The sequence below is a fragment of the Apteryx rowi genome, unplaced genomic scaffold (genome assembly GCF_003343035.1).
Source record: "Apteryx rowi isolate R43461 unplaced genomic scaffold, aptRow1 scaffold_101, whole genome shotgun sequence".
Classification (NCBI taxonomy): Eukaryota; Metazoa; Chordata; class Aves; order Apterygiformes; family Apterygidae; genus Apteryx; species Apteryx rowi.
The window spans coordinates 1,691,407-1,707,781 of NW_020447209.1; the positions used below are offsets into that span (position 1 = coordinate 1,691,407).

The window sequence follows — 16,375 nt, forward strand, 5'->3', positions numbered from 1 at the left end:
AAACTTATGCTTAAAGGATTCTTGACAATTGGATTGCCTGTGGATTTCTGCATCCAGCAGATTTAAGCATTGATCCAGCTTCACTCGGACAACAATATGTAGAAATAGAGATTTGGCTTCAGAAGCTTATGTCCGAGGATGTTGCTCTCTACTCTGTCTCCATCTGTACCACTTCCTTCTTTGCAGATATAATGGTTAGCTAATGAATTAACATTTGTAAACTGCTTTGAAAATTCTGAGTATTAAATATAGGTTTTTACTAGCTCATATCCTGGCAAAGTATTTCATTCATATAAATTACATTTTTAATTGCATTAACCACTGTGATTTTAAAACATGGAAAGTGTTTGGATCCCTGCTCTTTATCATTCTTCTCTGCAAGAGTTTGCCAGGGTAGGAAGGAAATTGGGTCAAGAATTTATTGCAAAAAAAGCAGATAAGTACTTTACTTTCGGGTCCTTTTATGTCCATGACTCTGACGAGACTGATAATCTTTGCAAATCATTAGCACGCCATGGCTCTGAATCCATCCTGAAACTGTATGATCTCACCTAATAAGTTTCTTGTTAGACTCTCAGACTCCCTCGGTCATCTTCTTAATAGTGATATATGTCTCATAGATAATTTATTGAAATGACATGCTTAAAAGCATCAAACAAGACCCTTAACTTGGCTGTGAAACAGCGAAGAATGGTTATATCTGGTTTTCATGTAATGGGCCCAAAAGGTTAAATGCCTTGTCCAAGATCACACAATAAATTAGTGGTACAGCTAGGCGTAAAAGAAACTAGTGCTGTTTCCCAGATTCTTGCTTCTCAGCAGTAGACATAACTATTTCTCTATCTCAGGAGCAATTGTATGGTTCAAAATGAAGATGGCTTGCTTGCTACTTAAACCCAGGGCCTTKTTCTCTTAAATTCTCTTGTCTTGTGGCCTTGTGCAAGGTCAGAAAYGCACACAACACAGTGCAGAGATAGTGGCATCATGATAAGCATCGAGCCTTGGCTCTCCCTTTTTTCATTTTCTAGTGGAGATAGAAAGTGGTCTTATGACTTCAGTTCAAAATTTGTGATTTAGAGAAGTCCACTGAATAAGACTGCRTGTTTTCCAGGAGGTGCCTTGCTGTGTATCAGCTAAATGGCAGAGAGCCTGTTACTTAGTTTTGCTTATTTGTCTTTTACCTTGTAAGATGCATAAGAGATTGAGTTTGTTGCATCTATTTGAAACAAATAGTAATAATTAACATTTATATAGCACTTTCTGCTTTCTAAGCACTGCTCAAACACTAACTAATTACTCTTTGGTTTAGTGTAAATTAATGTGATCCTGTTCAGCTTTACAATCTATTTGCATCTTTTGTTGACTGAGAGCTAGTTCAATTACTTCTAATACACGGTCTAACTAGTCATTAAAGATATGGCTAAAAAGACGCATTTGCATGTTCAGTTGCCTTCTCCCCTCCCCTCCCCACCCCCATCCTTTTGCTTTTTCCTTTTATTCCTGCATGTTTTTACTGAATATTCTTCCAGCTCAACTCGAGTATGAGAGTCCAGCTCTCCTTCAGCAGACCATAAGCCTTTCTGCCCCTTTTGTTAAACGATACAAAAACTTCTCGTTCATTATAAAAATGACTTAAGAAGTCATTCTGTTTTGCCACAGAAAGACGTATCACTTAGTCATTAAATTAGTGATCTCAGTATCAGCAACCTGGAATTCAGTTTCCAGTTTGGACTTGGRTAAATCATTTATCTATCATATTATCTACAGGAAATTCAGCTTTCATGAACACTGACACAGAATCAACGAACTCCATCAAACAAGCTTATGAAGTAACACAGGAGCTTGGGTTTGCATAGTCTTTGCTACTGACTTCCCGTGGGACCTTACCTAGGTCACCTCCCATCTGTGTGTTTGTTCTACCTGTGATATGGGACACATGCAAACGCACCTCCTTGAAAATTTACTGGGCTAAGTCATTAAGATATGACAATCATACAACAGCATGATTGAAKGAAAAACTCTCCAGCGTGATAATCCGATCAAATTTAGACTCCTGCTCCTGAACTAGTCAACCTAGAGTCCCTTTGTAGTCAACAGAAAAAGAGAGTCACTTTGGGGTAAGAATTTATTCATGTCTATAGCAGACATCTAAAATAGTTCATATGATCATGCCCTAAAATTGGCCGTTACTTTTCACTGATTATAAAAAGAACCAAAAGTAACTAGTTTGGCTGTTGATGTTTGCACAATACATATCTAAAGCTGTGTGAGACAAATTCTACTTATTTGGGCAGCCTGTCCACCCTTCCCTGTAGATTTACAAGTTACAGCATAAAATCAGAAGGTARATTTTATGATGCTAAAAAACAAAAAGTAAGTAAAAATAAACCCTGATGATACTCTGATAACTTTGGGCAAGTAGGAAAGCAGAATTTTGCAATTGAACACAATGAATTATATTTTCACCTGAACCACAATATTATTTATCACTAATTTTTTAAGCCCTTCTCTAGATACTTCTTGAAGTCCTGCAGCACTGGTGCATCTGGAAGGGCTAATCTGCGTGTTCATGCCCTGGACATGTCAGGTTGGGTTGTGCTGCAGCCCAGCCATCAGGTGTAAGTCCTCTTGCCAGAACATAGTTCGTGTYGAGCAGCAGTGATTTGTGGGGAGTTTGGATGGAGTTCTCACTTTGTAAGAGGGACTGCATCTGCTTAAAAACCCTCATTAGAGGTGACACCTCTCCTTATTCCAATGGGGGAGCTCTCTGTTTAAGAAAAAAAGAAAAAAGAAACAGACATTATTTTCTATTTCTAATTTTCTATTTTAATCTTTTTATTTTTCCCCTGTAGGCATTTTACCTAAGAAAAATATACTGCCTACTGCATAAGCTCAAAGTGTAATTGAAAGTTAAGCTTTGGACACAGTAGGAGTTATACTGATTAATCAATCCCTAGCATCTCTCAATACACTCTGATTATCTCACAGTGAAATCCTAAAATAAGTCCATAGAAAATCAGAAATCAATTCATGGGCCTTTGCAGTCTTTTTACAGATAATTCATATTTTAATAAACTTGGTTTGAAGTTTGACTCTTCTGGGGATTTTATCAGGAGAAGAAAATGGGCTTGTTTCTCTCTCTGCTGAAGGAAAGCAAGGACAGATTATCCAGCAGCCTCGAAATCTGCAACACGAGCTGGGACAATTTTACACGATACACAAGAAAAAGGCAGTCTCGCCTCCTGACTAATCCCGCAGGAGGCTTAGGTGCTAGTTCCTTGAATCCTGTGACTTGGGCAAGATACCTACTTTTCCTTGCAAAAGGATAACACTTTCTTTTCCCTATGTTGTTTGTTCTGCCTGTTTAGGTGAGATCCTCACTCTCTCTGCTGAGGGAAGCTATTTATCACGGATTTCTGTAGAGTGTATAAATAGTATTAATAAATAGGTAGATACCAAATGAATCTGTCCCCAGCAATGTTTTTTGAGTATATCTTTGAGTACATTTCTCCAAATTCAGTTGAGTCTGTGACATCCCCGACCTTTTAGYTGCAGTAGTGAAAGCCAATATAGGCATAAACTATTGTTCTATTATTTTTTCATATCAACTGTTTTCTCTTTCTTAGTTTTCCTGCAGGAAACACAGACACTCCTGAGAGTATCGGTATTTTTAGGGGCAGGATTAGAGCCTGCTGTGGTGCTGTGGTGTAGGGAGAAATGGCACATATGCTTTCTCTCCTAAAACAGTCCCAACCCTTATTCAGCTCTCTTCAGTGAGAGCAGAAATAATGCACAATAGTGATAAGTAAGGTAAGTTTGAGACTGGGTATGAGTTCAAAGCCTTGCTCTTATAGAAAGCTCATTAATATCCCTATAGAAGAGACAAGACCTGTACACATCAGGCAGCGAGTTTAAAGGAGAGAAGAGGAAGTGCTTTTTCACACAAYACATAATTACACTGCAGGACTAGGCACAGGATGTTGCAGAGGCCAAAACTATTTATGTTTCAAATTAGATTAGACGAATTCACAGTGGATATGTCAATGAAGGATTATCAAATCCAGTTGCCCAGCTAAGGTATATGCTGAACCCCTGAATCCTGGGTGTGCATTAAGGGGAAGGACCAACCTTACTTCTTAAACCACTGTTCTTAAACACTTTATCTTTCTACTTTTCCAAAGAACTCACCATTGGACATTGGTAGACAGGGTAGATGGACCAGCTAGACAGTCCTTTGGTCTGACCCAGAATAATCATTCTTATGTGCAGGATTTCAGGACCTCTTAAGAGGACGGTCAACTCTTAGACACAGCTGTGTCATATGCAACTGGCCCGGAGYTGTTGAGTATATTCATTTGAGCAGTTAATGCACAGTCCTTTGAAAAGTTTTCCTGTGTAAAGAGAGTTCAGCAGGCCTCTGATACCTTACTAAGATTGCTAGTTTTGCTTTGGGTATCTACATGCAGATAAAATCCATCATTGCTTCCTATTTTTCCCAGAATCTTTCAGAAATGCAAATATTGCCTATGACTGCACAGAGTCCATATAGGGGTAATGCTTTAAAAGGGTTATATAGTTTCCTCATTTGGTTTACTTGGTGGAGAAGTAAGGATAAAGAGGGAGTGAAGTGCATCTAAGTGTGCATATTTCCTTACCAAATGGTGGGATAAAGAGKTTGGAAGACACAGGCCATTCATGGAAATTGTCCTGGGGTTGTTGCTACACTTTCATATGGGCTACATCTTATAATAAAAAATCCCTGTAGCAGGTGCACATTTTGTACTTGAGCCCTTCTCCATCACACACCCACAGCTGGAGTCTGCTACAGTGAGTCAGAAAAAAATTGCAGGTTGAACCTAAATCAGTCTACATTGTCAGGTTGGCTCTTCAGGCACTGATTATTTAAATGCCTTTACACGTTATGTATTAAATTGAGGTTCTGAAGAAAAGGCATTTTTGTCCAAGACTGGCTAAATAGACTAATAAATAGCATTTCAATATTAAGATAAGATTGTTTCCAAAGTAATTGCCGTCCTGGGGGAAGCTAGAGTAGAGTTCTGATGACAGCAGCAGCAAACTGCTTGCACTAGTCAAAAACTATCTGAAAATTTTTTCTCTTCTGTCCCATAAATCTTCCACTAGCTGAAGGCTCCAGCCCACGAGAGGAAAGTGAAGAAGACTTAAGGGATTCCCAAACCAGAAATAATTGGGATAATTGCATACCAGCTCCCTTCATGCTTCCTCACCATACTTCAAATTTTAACTACTGTTTTAGGCTTTTCTGGACCTGTAGCTCATTGCACTTTTAGATTTATTTACAAGGAGGTCATAAACCATATCTTTTGGATTAGACTCTTTTAATTGCCTTGCAAGTCCCTTACCAGTAGAAGAATGGCCTAGTGGTTGTGGCCAGAAAAGTGAAGTTTTGTTACTTTCTTCAAGTGCTGGGTTCAAGCCAAGCAGTATTAACTCAATTCTTCATTCTTCTCTCTTGTGCCTGCTTCTTTCCAAAGTGTTGGCCAAAATGTGAGAGGATATTATACCTACAGCTTAATTTATTTCATATAAAGACCTCCTGGGATATGAACCTCTGTTATAAATCTGAAGCTTAAAGTTTAATAAAAAACACAGGAATTTTTTATGTTATAGCAGGATGTCCCCAAAACCTTGGAAGTAGCATCATGCAGTTTAAGCTGCAGTTACAGGTTTGGTAAGATGAGATCATTGCAGCCTCTGATCACCTAACTATACAAATTTGATCTGAATAACTAAAAAGTATGTGCCCAAATATCTGTTGAATATGCCAGAACATTCAGCACTACATTTATGTGCCCTTATGCTTTAGGCTAGTTGTGGAATGGCAGGCAATACTGCAGAATTTTTGGACGGATGGAAAAGACCATGTTAAATTTCCCTGGTTCAACGTTTTGTTTAAACTGATCTTGAGACCAGAACATTTTAAGTCTAGTACGAGGCATTTGCATCCTCATGGAAGAAGCCTGACTGTCACTGTGGAGTCAGTTGCTTCAAATAAGATGTTAACTATCAAATGCTGAATTAATTTGCTATAGKACTTTGATAACCACATCCAGGAAGTCTTTCGGGCATCTGAACTCCCACCATCTTCATTTGCAACTTAGGAGCCTGAACTGGAGATAACTTCCCCAGTATCTTTGTTGTTCTGATCCCAATGTCTCTTGGAGTTGTGGGGAATATTAATGTATAACCTGGAGAAAAACTACCTCTGTATGATGTTCTCATCATTCACATTTTATTTCAGTGGTCAGACAGAGCTGTATTTGTACATGCTCCACAGTCTTTCTGACTGAAGGGTTCTATCAAACATGAAAGAGCATCTTGTTAATAATATCTGAGGTTCATGCTACTCTTCTCACCCAAAGATTTCAGACAWGAATTGGCCAAGATTTGTTGAATTTAGTATTCTACTGTGCTTATGTGACTTGATTTTCAAAAAATTTAGGGCTAAGTTTCAGACTCTGCTTGGCAGATCAAGAGTTTGTGCTCAGTTCTTTCACTTTCTCCCTGTATGACCTTAAGTCACTTTGCCTACCCATGCCTCATTTCTTCCCCTATAAAATGAAGAAGAGGATACTCATTCACTACTTACCAGCATTGGATCTTAGTTAATGATTTGATCTGTGGAGTCCAAAGGAGGGAAAATAAAATTCCACTTGCTGCTCTGTATTCTGCGGCTGTGTTCACTCTACGAAGGCAAGCAGCAATAAAAAAAAATAGCTAAAAAGTTGCCCTAAGCAGCAGAATGAGAAGATCTACTTTAAGAAGACAAAAAGCAGGCCTGGCCAAGTAAGAAGATGCCATTTTAACATAGGCAGTTTTTCAGAGGAGAACAAACAACAGTAAGAAGTCGCTTTACTCCCCCCCCCAGAACACAGGTGGGCTGAATCGATGCACCAGGACTCATGCCTACATCTTCATGGAGACAAGATATTTCACTCTTCCAACTTCTCATCACCCTGTAGCCATAACTATATAGGATACACATAAAGCTACCTCTACCACTTAAACACTTATATTTTGACAGAAAATTGGATGATATGACACGCTGCCTTCTAGAACAGGCGCTGTCTATCACCTTGCTGCTAATCTCTGTGATTAGTGACCTGCAATGTAAGTCAGCTATCAAAGACCACCTGTCCCTTTTGCTGTAAGCGCCTCCTCGCGTATCGCTTTGTGGTGTCACACGCTCTTGTCTGGGTTTTGATTGATGGAAGTTTGTCTTTTGAGCGGTGACTCAGAAAATAAATCATTCCCCCTGCCATTCATTGAGTGCGATTCTGCAGCACAAAGCCGGTGTGGTTAATCAAAGCTCCAAAGAGCAACAAAAAGCAACAGAACTGAGAATGAGGCGGATAGATATAAAGGATAAAACATAATAAAAGGGATTACTTGAGAGCCAAGCAGAGCAAAAGCAAAATAAAAAGAGCTGCAAATAAGCATTGCATTTACTGCGCCAGAACCAGAAAGTTGATTTTTTTGTTCCACTTCTTGAAAGATGCGCAAGGATAAGAGGAGAGTCAAGCCCCGTGTCTCTAGAAAATATAACTATGCTGAGGGGGCTTATTCCCCAGGCTTTAGCATGTGAGTAACCCTTGCTGGGTTCAGTGGGATTTTCTGAGATGAGCGAGCAAAGCCTGAAGCATATTTCTGTTGTACAGGCTGTGAATTGCGTCACAAACTGGCTTGCGGTCCGGCTTGTAGTGTCCACTCAAAGGGCTGACAACAATAAATAATGGCTATTTCTATTAAACGTCCCACAGATAAAGAGGTGGATTTTGATATGAATCAAACTGAGTCAGAAGCACTTCATTATAGGACAAGAAAGTCTCTTCCAAATATATATGTACAGAAGGCTTTTTTGCTTGAATGGAGGGAGCAAGAGTGAAGGGACAGAAAGGACAGTATTAGATAAATCATGGGCGAAGGAGAGAGGGAGAAGAAACCTTGTTTTTTTATATAGGCTGCAGCAAATTTATGGAAGATTTTTAAATAATGAGGAGCAATCATTAGCTAAGGGCTGGAAGAAACTGGTGGTTGAGTATGTAACCAAGACAAGTGTGATTCTTTGTATTCTCTATGTGCAAGAGAAGTCAGGGGAAAATGAGAGATCCTGATGGCATAGATGAAATTGCAGCAGAAGTAGAATCAAGGCGCAAGGAGTGGCAGATAAAAAAAATAATGTATCAGAGAAACACTACGGTGCAAATTCTCTGCCAACACAACTCCATGGAAAACAAGGTATCTAAAACCTCTGGGAATTTGGCCATAAAATGAGATAACAAGAATCGCATGTCCATGGAGAGATGCTGGAAACTTACTTAAGTCAGTTAAATGCAACAGTTCCTTCTTTGCAAAAAAATAAACTCCATTCTGTATTTTGGGGGTGACCTTTCCAGTGGAAAAGTGTCTCCTTACAAGCAGCGAGAGAGAGTGGAAGAAAGAGCTGAGGAAAGTTAAATTTATAAAGACGTGAATGAATTGGGAATTGAAGCACTGTTATAGAGGAATGTGTATGTGAATGGTGCAAATTTACAGGGCTATTTTTGATGAACTGTAGGAGGAATTCGAGTTTTTCCACGCCTTTCTTTACAAAAAGAAAACCTTCATCTGTTGGGAATTCAGTCAATTTCCTGATGTTTTTTTGGCCATTTCCTAAGCTGCAAGGTTACTAATGGTAATTACAGACCCTGTTTGTACCTTGTGGGTTCTAGCTGTGCATAAAGGTTTTCTTGGCACATGTATGTCTCCCGCTAGAGGGTTTTTAAATGATTGGCCCTTGGTAGGAATTACTACAATACTCTTGAGTAGATAGAAGCCGCCTTTCCTCATTTCTTTGCTGCAGAATATAGTAAATGCTTTGGCCTCACATCTCACTATCTCCATCCCCCATGACAATAAACCACAATTTCAGTGTCCATTCTAACAGCCCTTAGTTACAGTGCTCTTGTGAAGGAGCCTGTTTTTAAGATGCTTTATTAAAAGTTATAACAATTTTGCTCCTTTTGAGGATTTTGCCCAAACAGTGATGATATAAAGGAGACAGATACACCAACTCAGTAACAGTTGCAAAAAAAGTCATAATTTTTCAAGCAAAAAAGCTTTTTTTTTTTTTTTTTTTTTTAGGTAGGAAGACAATGCACTAAAAAGTAATCAAATTTGTCAGTAGAATGTTATGTTCCTTTTTCTGCTCTCCATTGGGGAAAATGCCAGTGTTTTTGATTCAATACAGCAAAGGGAATTCCACCAATCTTTGGTAGACCGCTTACACACTATTAGTATATTTAACTGGCCCTCAGTATAATACCATTTCTCTTGCTCTTGCTTCTTCATGCAGGCCTTAGTTTCTGTACCACCCAGGCCCTTACTCTGCAAAATGCTTAATGTGTGTAAATTTTGGCTGGTGAGTAGTCCCATTTGCATTCAGTATATTGAATTTATACAGGCTGAATTTAAGTCTTTGAGTTCAGCAAGTTTAAACACATGTTTAAAATCAAACTGGTGCTCAAACGCTCTGCTGATGACTCAAGTACAGCTCAGTTGTAAGCTCCACCTCCCCCCCAACAACCCTCCTATTTGTGTTTGATAGTTTCTGTGTGTTTTGCTGACAAATAGAAAGTGTGAACTTGGTCTGCTGCCATCACTGGAACTGACTGTGATAAAATTCAGTGCTTTTTTTTTTTTTTAATAAAGCAGTGTCTTAATTCAAGGGAAGAAAGCCACAGAAAATTTACAGGTCTTTGGAACTGGGTTCTATCCTAGTAAAGTTCATTTTGGAGATTAAAGGGAGAAAGCCCAGAGAACAGTTATACTAAAATCACCATTGGAGAAATAGGAGTGGGACCCTCCTTTTTTCTACCCAGTTTTATGGGTACCTTACACCCCATCCTGCTGCTCTTGCTTCCTCCTGCAGTCGCTCTCCAGCTCTGGGACACGCTCATGCTTGTGCCAGGTGGATCAACAAGTAAGAAATTTGTAATAAAATGCTGTCTTCAAGCCGCTATGTTAGAACTAGGTGTTGTTGGCTCAGAACCTGTGCTTAGGATCTTTTAGGGGCTCATGGTTTTGAGAGCTCCAAATGATAAGCTGTACCACATCCCCTTAAGCCAACCTGCAAAACTTGACATGCGCCTAAACTTGGCTATTAGGCTGTAGCTACACTATGCTGCAACACAAATTCAAGGCATAGCGTCCGAAGCGAGGTTGCAGTGTAAAAGTCATGGAGGAGTAAAATTTCATTAGTATATACAGGATTTAGCCTTTCAAGAGTTGTCATAACTCTTTATAGTTCATTTTTCATTGGTACCAGCAGTGAAGTTCCTCCTAGAACTGGATTCCTCTCACCTCCCTTTAGATCTATAAGTGAAGCCCATGATCCAGCTAGGTTCCTGCTACAATCAAAGTACTTGCAGTTACTAGAAGGTGTTTTTTTTGTTTGTTTTGGGGGTTTTTTTGAGGATGGCTAAGATGTTTCACTCTTTCAAATCAGTCTTTTGATTTTGTGATAAATGCCAAATGAGCATGATCCATTCCTTGCCAATGCATCTTCATATGCATTTGATCCAAAAAAAGACCAAGGAATGATAAATGTTTTCTGTTCTTCTTCTGTTCTGTTTTTCAGTACTGGTAGTAAACCATGGTATGTTGTTGTGGCATTCAGAGACTCGGTTTCTGTTGTTTAGCAGTCAGGAAGGAGGATTCAGCTCATGAGAACCTCTGCCTGTAATTGCAGTTTTCAATGTTTTATTTGTGTTTTTTTTCTGGGTATTTTGCCTCATGCACCAGTTTAGGTACTCATAAATATATTTTACCATGTTGCTGCAAGTCAGTGACTTTTTTCTCTTTCAGTGCCTTACGTTGCATTTAATAAGCTTAAAGTGAAAAGCCAATTTACTTCATTAAGTATTTTGGCAAAAATATTTTTAATATAAGTTTTATTTCTGATACCAGTTTTCTCTGTGTGCTTCTATGCCTGCATATATACACTGGTGTTCCCCCAGGAATAAATCCCAGACCATGCTCTTATGTGAAGTAGAGCACAGTCATTTATTTGCAGTTCCAGTATATTTCCAACAATGTAAAGAGGACCCCAAAGAACAGGAAGACATTTTCATCTGAGTTCATTCTATATCTCAGTCCTTCATCCCTTTTCTCTCCATCTCTCTTCCTGCTTGCTTTCTTACCCCATCTCTTATTCTTTTATTCTCTTCCCCATTCTCTCTATACTATAATGATGTATCAAAACACTTCTAAAACTATAGGATAGCATGTTCAAAAGTCCTCTGCATGCCCCAAAAGAGACATTTCAGCATGGCCTGATTTCCCAGAGGTGAGGTGACCGATGCATTCAGAAAATGTGGCTCCTCTAGGCGTCTGAATCACTTCCTGTGGAAATAGGACACAAAAAATCACCAGTCAGCTTGAAATCCCTGAGTACATGCCCAATTCAGACAGATGCAGGTTGTTGTGTGTATGTGTCCTGCTAGCTGTTGCAACTGTAAGTGAGCTCTGAGTCACGCATAATTAAATCTTTCTTTCCATCAGTAATTGTTCCGAGAGGGTTTTCCTGTAGTCCATTAAGTAACGTTTCTTTTGTTCAGGATAAGAATGCATAAGAAAAGGCAAACTAGGCTTCAGGTGTCCAGTGGCATGAACCTAGGTCCCATTTCTTTCATCCTCTCTTTCAGATTATTCTGATCTGATCACCACGCAGCCGTCATTATTTTAATGTTGAAGACTCAGACAAAAGTGCCATGGATGTGAAGGAAAGGAAACCGTACCGATCTCTGACTAGGCGCCGCGACACTGAGCGCCGCTATACCAGCTCTTCAGCGGAGAGTGAGGACAGCAAGGCACCCCAGAAGTCCTACAGCTCCAGCGAGACCCTGAAGGCTTATGACCAAGACTCCAGGCTGACCTACAGCAATCGGGTCAAAGACATGGTGCACCAGGAGGCCGATGAATTCTGCCGAACAGGTGAGCCGTAAGCAATGCRCGTTAATCAACGCTGCCTAGGGACGTTGGCTTGGAGTGGGCAGGCATACTAATCCAGCCTTGAGTTTAGCAAGGCTGGGTCACAGAAGTGGTGAGTATGCAGAAGTCCAGGGGTCAGCATGGGCTCCACAGTCCTAGCAGAGATGCTAGATATTTATTTTCCTGTTTATTGCTAGGCTGAAGTCAGCGCAGTGACATTTTCACTGCTGTTGTTGCCTATGTGAGGTAGATTTCTAGCCCCTGCTACAGTCTTATCTTCATTTTTCTGCAGAGACGTATGAGTGTCTTAGTTCAGAAGTCAGGCAGAGTTGCACATAAATTATTTTTAGAAGTCCATCCAGAAAAGCATAAAATGGCAAACCGAGTCAAATGGAATAGGCAGCATTCCAGACAATGAACATAAAGAGCTGACCTAGACTACTATTAGTGCACCCTCTGCATTTTGGAGAAACTGATTCCCCAAAGGGAATGCATATAACTGCGCTCATTTAACTTGGGGGCTGCTTAATTTTGCTCTTCAAGTATCACGCAGTTGTGGTTTTGGTGCATCTTTAAGGCATGCACAAACAAAATTGGTTGCAGAAGTATCTCTATGCACATAGTCTTGCCCTTTGTATTTCAAGAAAGTTGCAACAGGCAATAATTAACCAAAGGACTAATAGGTGTTGTAAGTAATACTTTGCAATCACAAAAGCAGTTTCCTTCTGAGCAGCTCTGAAGTACTTCATGATCACTAAGGAACCTAAGAAGCTATAAAGAAAAGGAAACCTTTTAGGTCATTGAGTTTGCTCACTTCACACAATATATTCACCATGCAGGATAGATGTGAATTAGTATAGGTCAGCGGTTTTCAACCTGAGGGTCTACAAGGTCCTGCAGGTCCATGGACTTCTACTAAGAAGCCTGCAAAAGATAAATAAGAAAAGCCAGTCTATTGACAGGGAGCATAAATTTGCTATACAGAAGTTCATACTTCCCCAGGAAAATTTTGTAGGGTACTGAAAAATGGTAAAAAAAAAAGCWTTGGTCTATGTGCTGAAATTAATTGAGAAGAAGTTAAGATTAACCAAGCCAGGGCTCCAGTTATACTTTTGATGTATCACCCACAGATTTTTCATTTTATAATGTTCTCACAGTTCATCCTGAGAGTCCCAAGACTGGCCTGAAGAGTGATAACAATTACCCCAGATATTCTGTGCCACAATTTCCACTGGCACAAAGCCATGAACACACCTCACTTTGTGATGCCTCTTGGATTTGTGCCAACTGAGAACCAAGCCCTGTTAGCTTGCTTGACATCAACAAGGCAAGGCAAATTTCTTTCCAGCACTGGTTTGGAAAGCAGAAGAGGGAAGCATTTCAAATTGACCAAATAAATTCAGTAAATAAACAAGTCAGCATTTAAATGGTTTTAGCTAGAGTGAGAGTGCCAGCAAACGTGCAAGTCAGCACAGCAAAAAATAGACCAGACCTGAATTAAAAAGTCTCAGATATTTATTATCTTCCTTTTATTGACTTGAGTTCTTCCAGCTTAAAAGGCAACACTGAACACAGAATATGAAAATCGATGCATCTCCTGCTGTTTATTGCAAATAAATTTGATTTTCAGTTAATTGTAGCAGTCATTTTTCATAATTTATGAGCTGTTGTTACTGGAGAGCATCCATCACAGTGCGCATTGATGTGCCTGATGATGTTGAGTGTGGCTTGTTGCAGGGGTAGGTGGAACTCACAATCATTGGCTCAAACACGCAGCTTGCAAGCAAAGAAAAAAAAAGATTACATTTTCCAGTACTCCTTGGAGGATGTTTTTTAAAACTATCCTGGCATTGCATTAAAGGCAGAACTGGAAGAGAAGAGCTAGGTSTCTGGGGAAATACTCTTTCCTTTTTTTTATAACTTAAGTTCATCTGCTGCATCATGCCATGGAGTGGGAGAGGACATTCTCCCAGACAGTTTCGCAGAGGAGTTAAATGGATTAATTTGGCACAGGCTTGCACTGTGTTCCCCAAGCCAGGCTCTAAGGCTTGACGGAGCTGTGAGCCTCGAGTATCCTTATCTGTCCGCTCTGTCAGAAAGCTTTACCCTTGCTCAGTCAATTAAAAAGGTGTGAAGTTCATGAATGCTTTATACCGTTTGAGTGTTATCAGCTGTAGATCTACAACCAGCGGAAACATGGTTGGTTTTTTTCCTGACGTCAAACACTTCCTTCCCTGAACTTTATGTGGAAATGCTGTCAAGTCCCACTGGCTTGGTATTCACCTTGCATCCAAACATCTTCTCTTTGTTCAGTGGGAGCTGCAAAGTTAACCAAAAAGTATAGCAAAGCAGCTGCTTGGAGCCACCTGATCATTCAGTGCAAATAAGTTATAGTAAGAAATCTTCCTCGTGCAGCAGAGGTTTGTGGCCAGCCAGAGTGCTTCCACAAGCACGAAACCAAACTCTGGAAAAATAGAAATCTGACTGTTTGCATTGGATGCACATTCTAAAATGTGCTATTTAACATCAACAGATGGAAATGTGAGGAGAATCATGCGCTTCAGTGTGGTTTTGAGCAGGGAAAGAAGCATAACTCAGTTTTGGATACAAGCTTGTGGTCTAGAACGGGTGAATAGATTGCAATAATGAGTAGATATGAATTTTATGGTCTATAGCTAGGTCTGGGCCTGAACTTTCCTGATGATCAYGCATTCAGATTCAGCTCGAAAAAACATGTCTGAGCTGAAAACCCTGTTCCTGAACTGAGTCTGTAGCCCATGCATAGTTTAGGCAGTTTGGACTCCACTGCAGGGGATTTTCATATTGAAAGAACGTGAGGAAGCCGGCTAGACAAAATTTGATCGCCAGTGTTGGTATTTGGYCATGATCCAGAGCCTGATGCCTCCTACTGGTTAAAGCCTTTTTTTAATCCATCCTATCGAGGAGTACTGGAACGGGAGCAGCGCTGCATTGTACTTATAAATGCACAGTGCAGATAAAGGCATTCATGGGTGGCCAAAACCTTTTAAAGACATTCAGGGTTGAAAAATAAAAGCATGCATTTATAAATAAATGTGGATTAAAATGGAGCCACTAATTGCTCTCCCCAGCTTTCTAGCGCAACTTTCTGAACAAAGTGTGCTAATATTTGAATCCTCCTTCACACTGATTTGGACTGATTTTGAAGCTCTGCAGGTAACTAGACCTGAACTCAAGAGTCATTTTCCAGGTTATATTTTTAGTCAGCTAAACAATTACATCTATTTGCAGCCAAATAACCTCTGCTGTGATTGTGTCAGAATGAATAGCTGAACTGAGTCAAGTCATGAGTGGTCAGCGAGTGGAAAGTGAGATCTCCAAAAGAAATTTAAATCAACAATATGTAATTTCAGTGATTTCAACAGAAAGAACTCTTCCAACTTTCACATTTCCTGTTCTATTAGCGTTGCTAGGTGTACTCCAAGACTGTTGATTATTGCATATCCAATTTTGCTTTTTTCCCAAGATGAGTATTTTCTGCCCCTCTTAAAGAATTCCACCATCTCCCCATCCCTYTCTGCTTTCAAATTTGATGTTTTTATTGAATGAGCTCTGAGTTGTTGTCAGAGGAAAGGTTCCAGAGGCAGGAATCCAGCTGCTTTTTGGTCTTGGCACAGTCACTTGGTATCCCAGATGATTTGGTCTTCTGCAAATTAGATGATAATGCTGAATACTCCCGGTTTCTGTGAACTGCACTGTGATGGATGAGGTAAATGCCCGGCAGGGTTATGATGCAGGTGCTGAGTTGCTCATTGCAAATGGAAAAAATGAGGTCCATACATGTCAAGCGACTCCTTGGATGCCACAAAAGAAGGAATTTGCTTTTGATTTCTGTGAGGCTTTAGGCACCCCAAAAGCAGTAACTGAATACCTTTTTGGGCTTTGGCCTCAGTCACTAACCAAGACTACAAAACAGGAACTTTTGGTGTGACGTTTAGACTCAGGAGCTGCTGTGTCCCACTCGAAGGCAGCGGCTGAGCGGTTCTGCTGTTGACTTGTGCTAGACAAAACCGTCCCCTATTAAAAAGTAACCACGGTGCTGCGTTCTCCCCCAGGAGCCAACTTCTCTTTGCGAGAGCTGGGCCTTGAAGACGTGACGCCCACGCACGGGACATTGTACCGGACTGATATCGGGCTGCCCCACTGCGGCTACTCCATGAGCGCCGGCTCGGACGCCGACACCGAGGCGGACGTGGTCATGTCGCCCGAGCACCCCGTGAGGCTCTGGGGACGCAACACCAAGTCAGGTCGCAGCTCCTGCCTGTCCAGCCGGGCGAACTCCAACCTCACGCTCACCGACACGGAGCACGAGAACACCGAAACCGGT

At 40.5% G+C, this 16,375-nt stretch overlaps 1 protein-coding gene across 1 annotated transcript in view; it reads left to right on the top strand.

Annotated features, from left to right (window-relative positions):
- The first annotated feature begins 11,723 nt into the window (after window positions 1-11,723).
- Window positions 11,724-16,375, top strand: part of TENM4 (teneurin transmembrane protein 4) — a 348,330-nt gene continuing 343,678 nt past the window's right edge. The window contains exons 1-2 of the mRNA XM_026063905.1: window positions 11,724-12,012; window positions 16,104-16,373. Of these exons, the coding sequence (XP_025919690.1) occupies window positions 11,790-12,012; window positions 16,104-16,373 (493 nt within the window). The 5' untranslated portion in view covers window positions 11,724-11,789. The remainder of the gene's footprint in view (window positions 12,013-16,103; window positions 16,374-16,375) is intronic.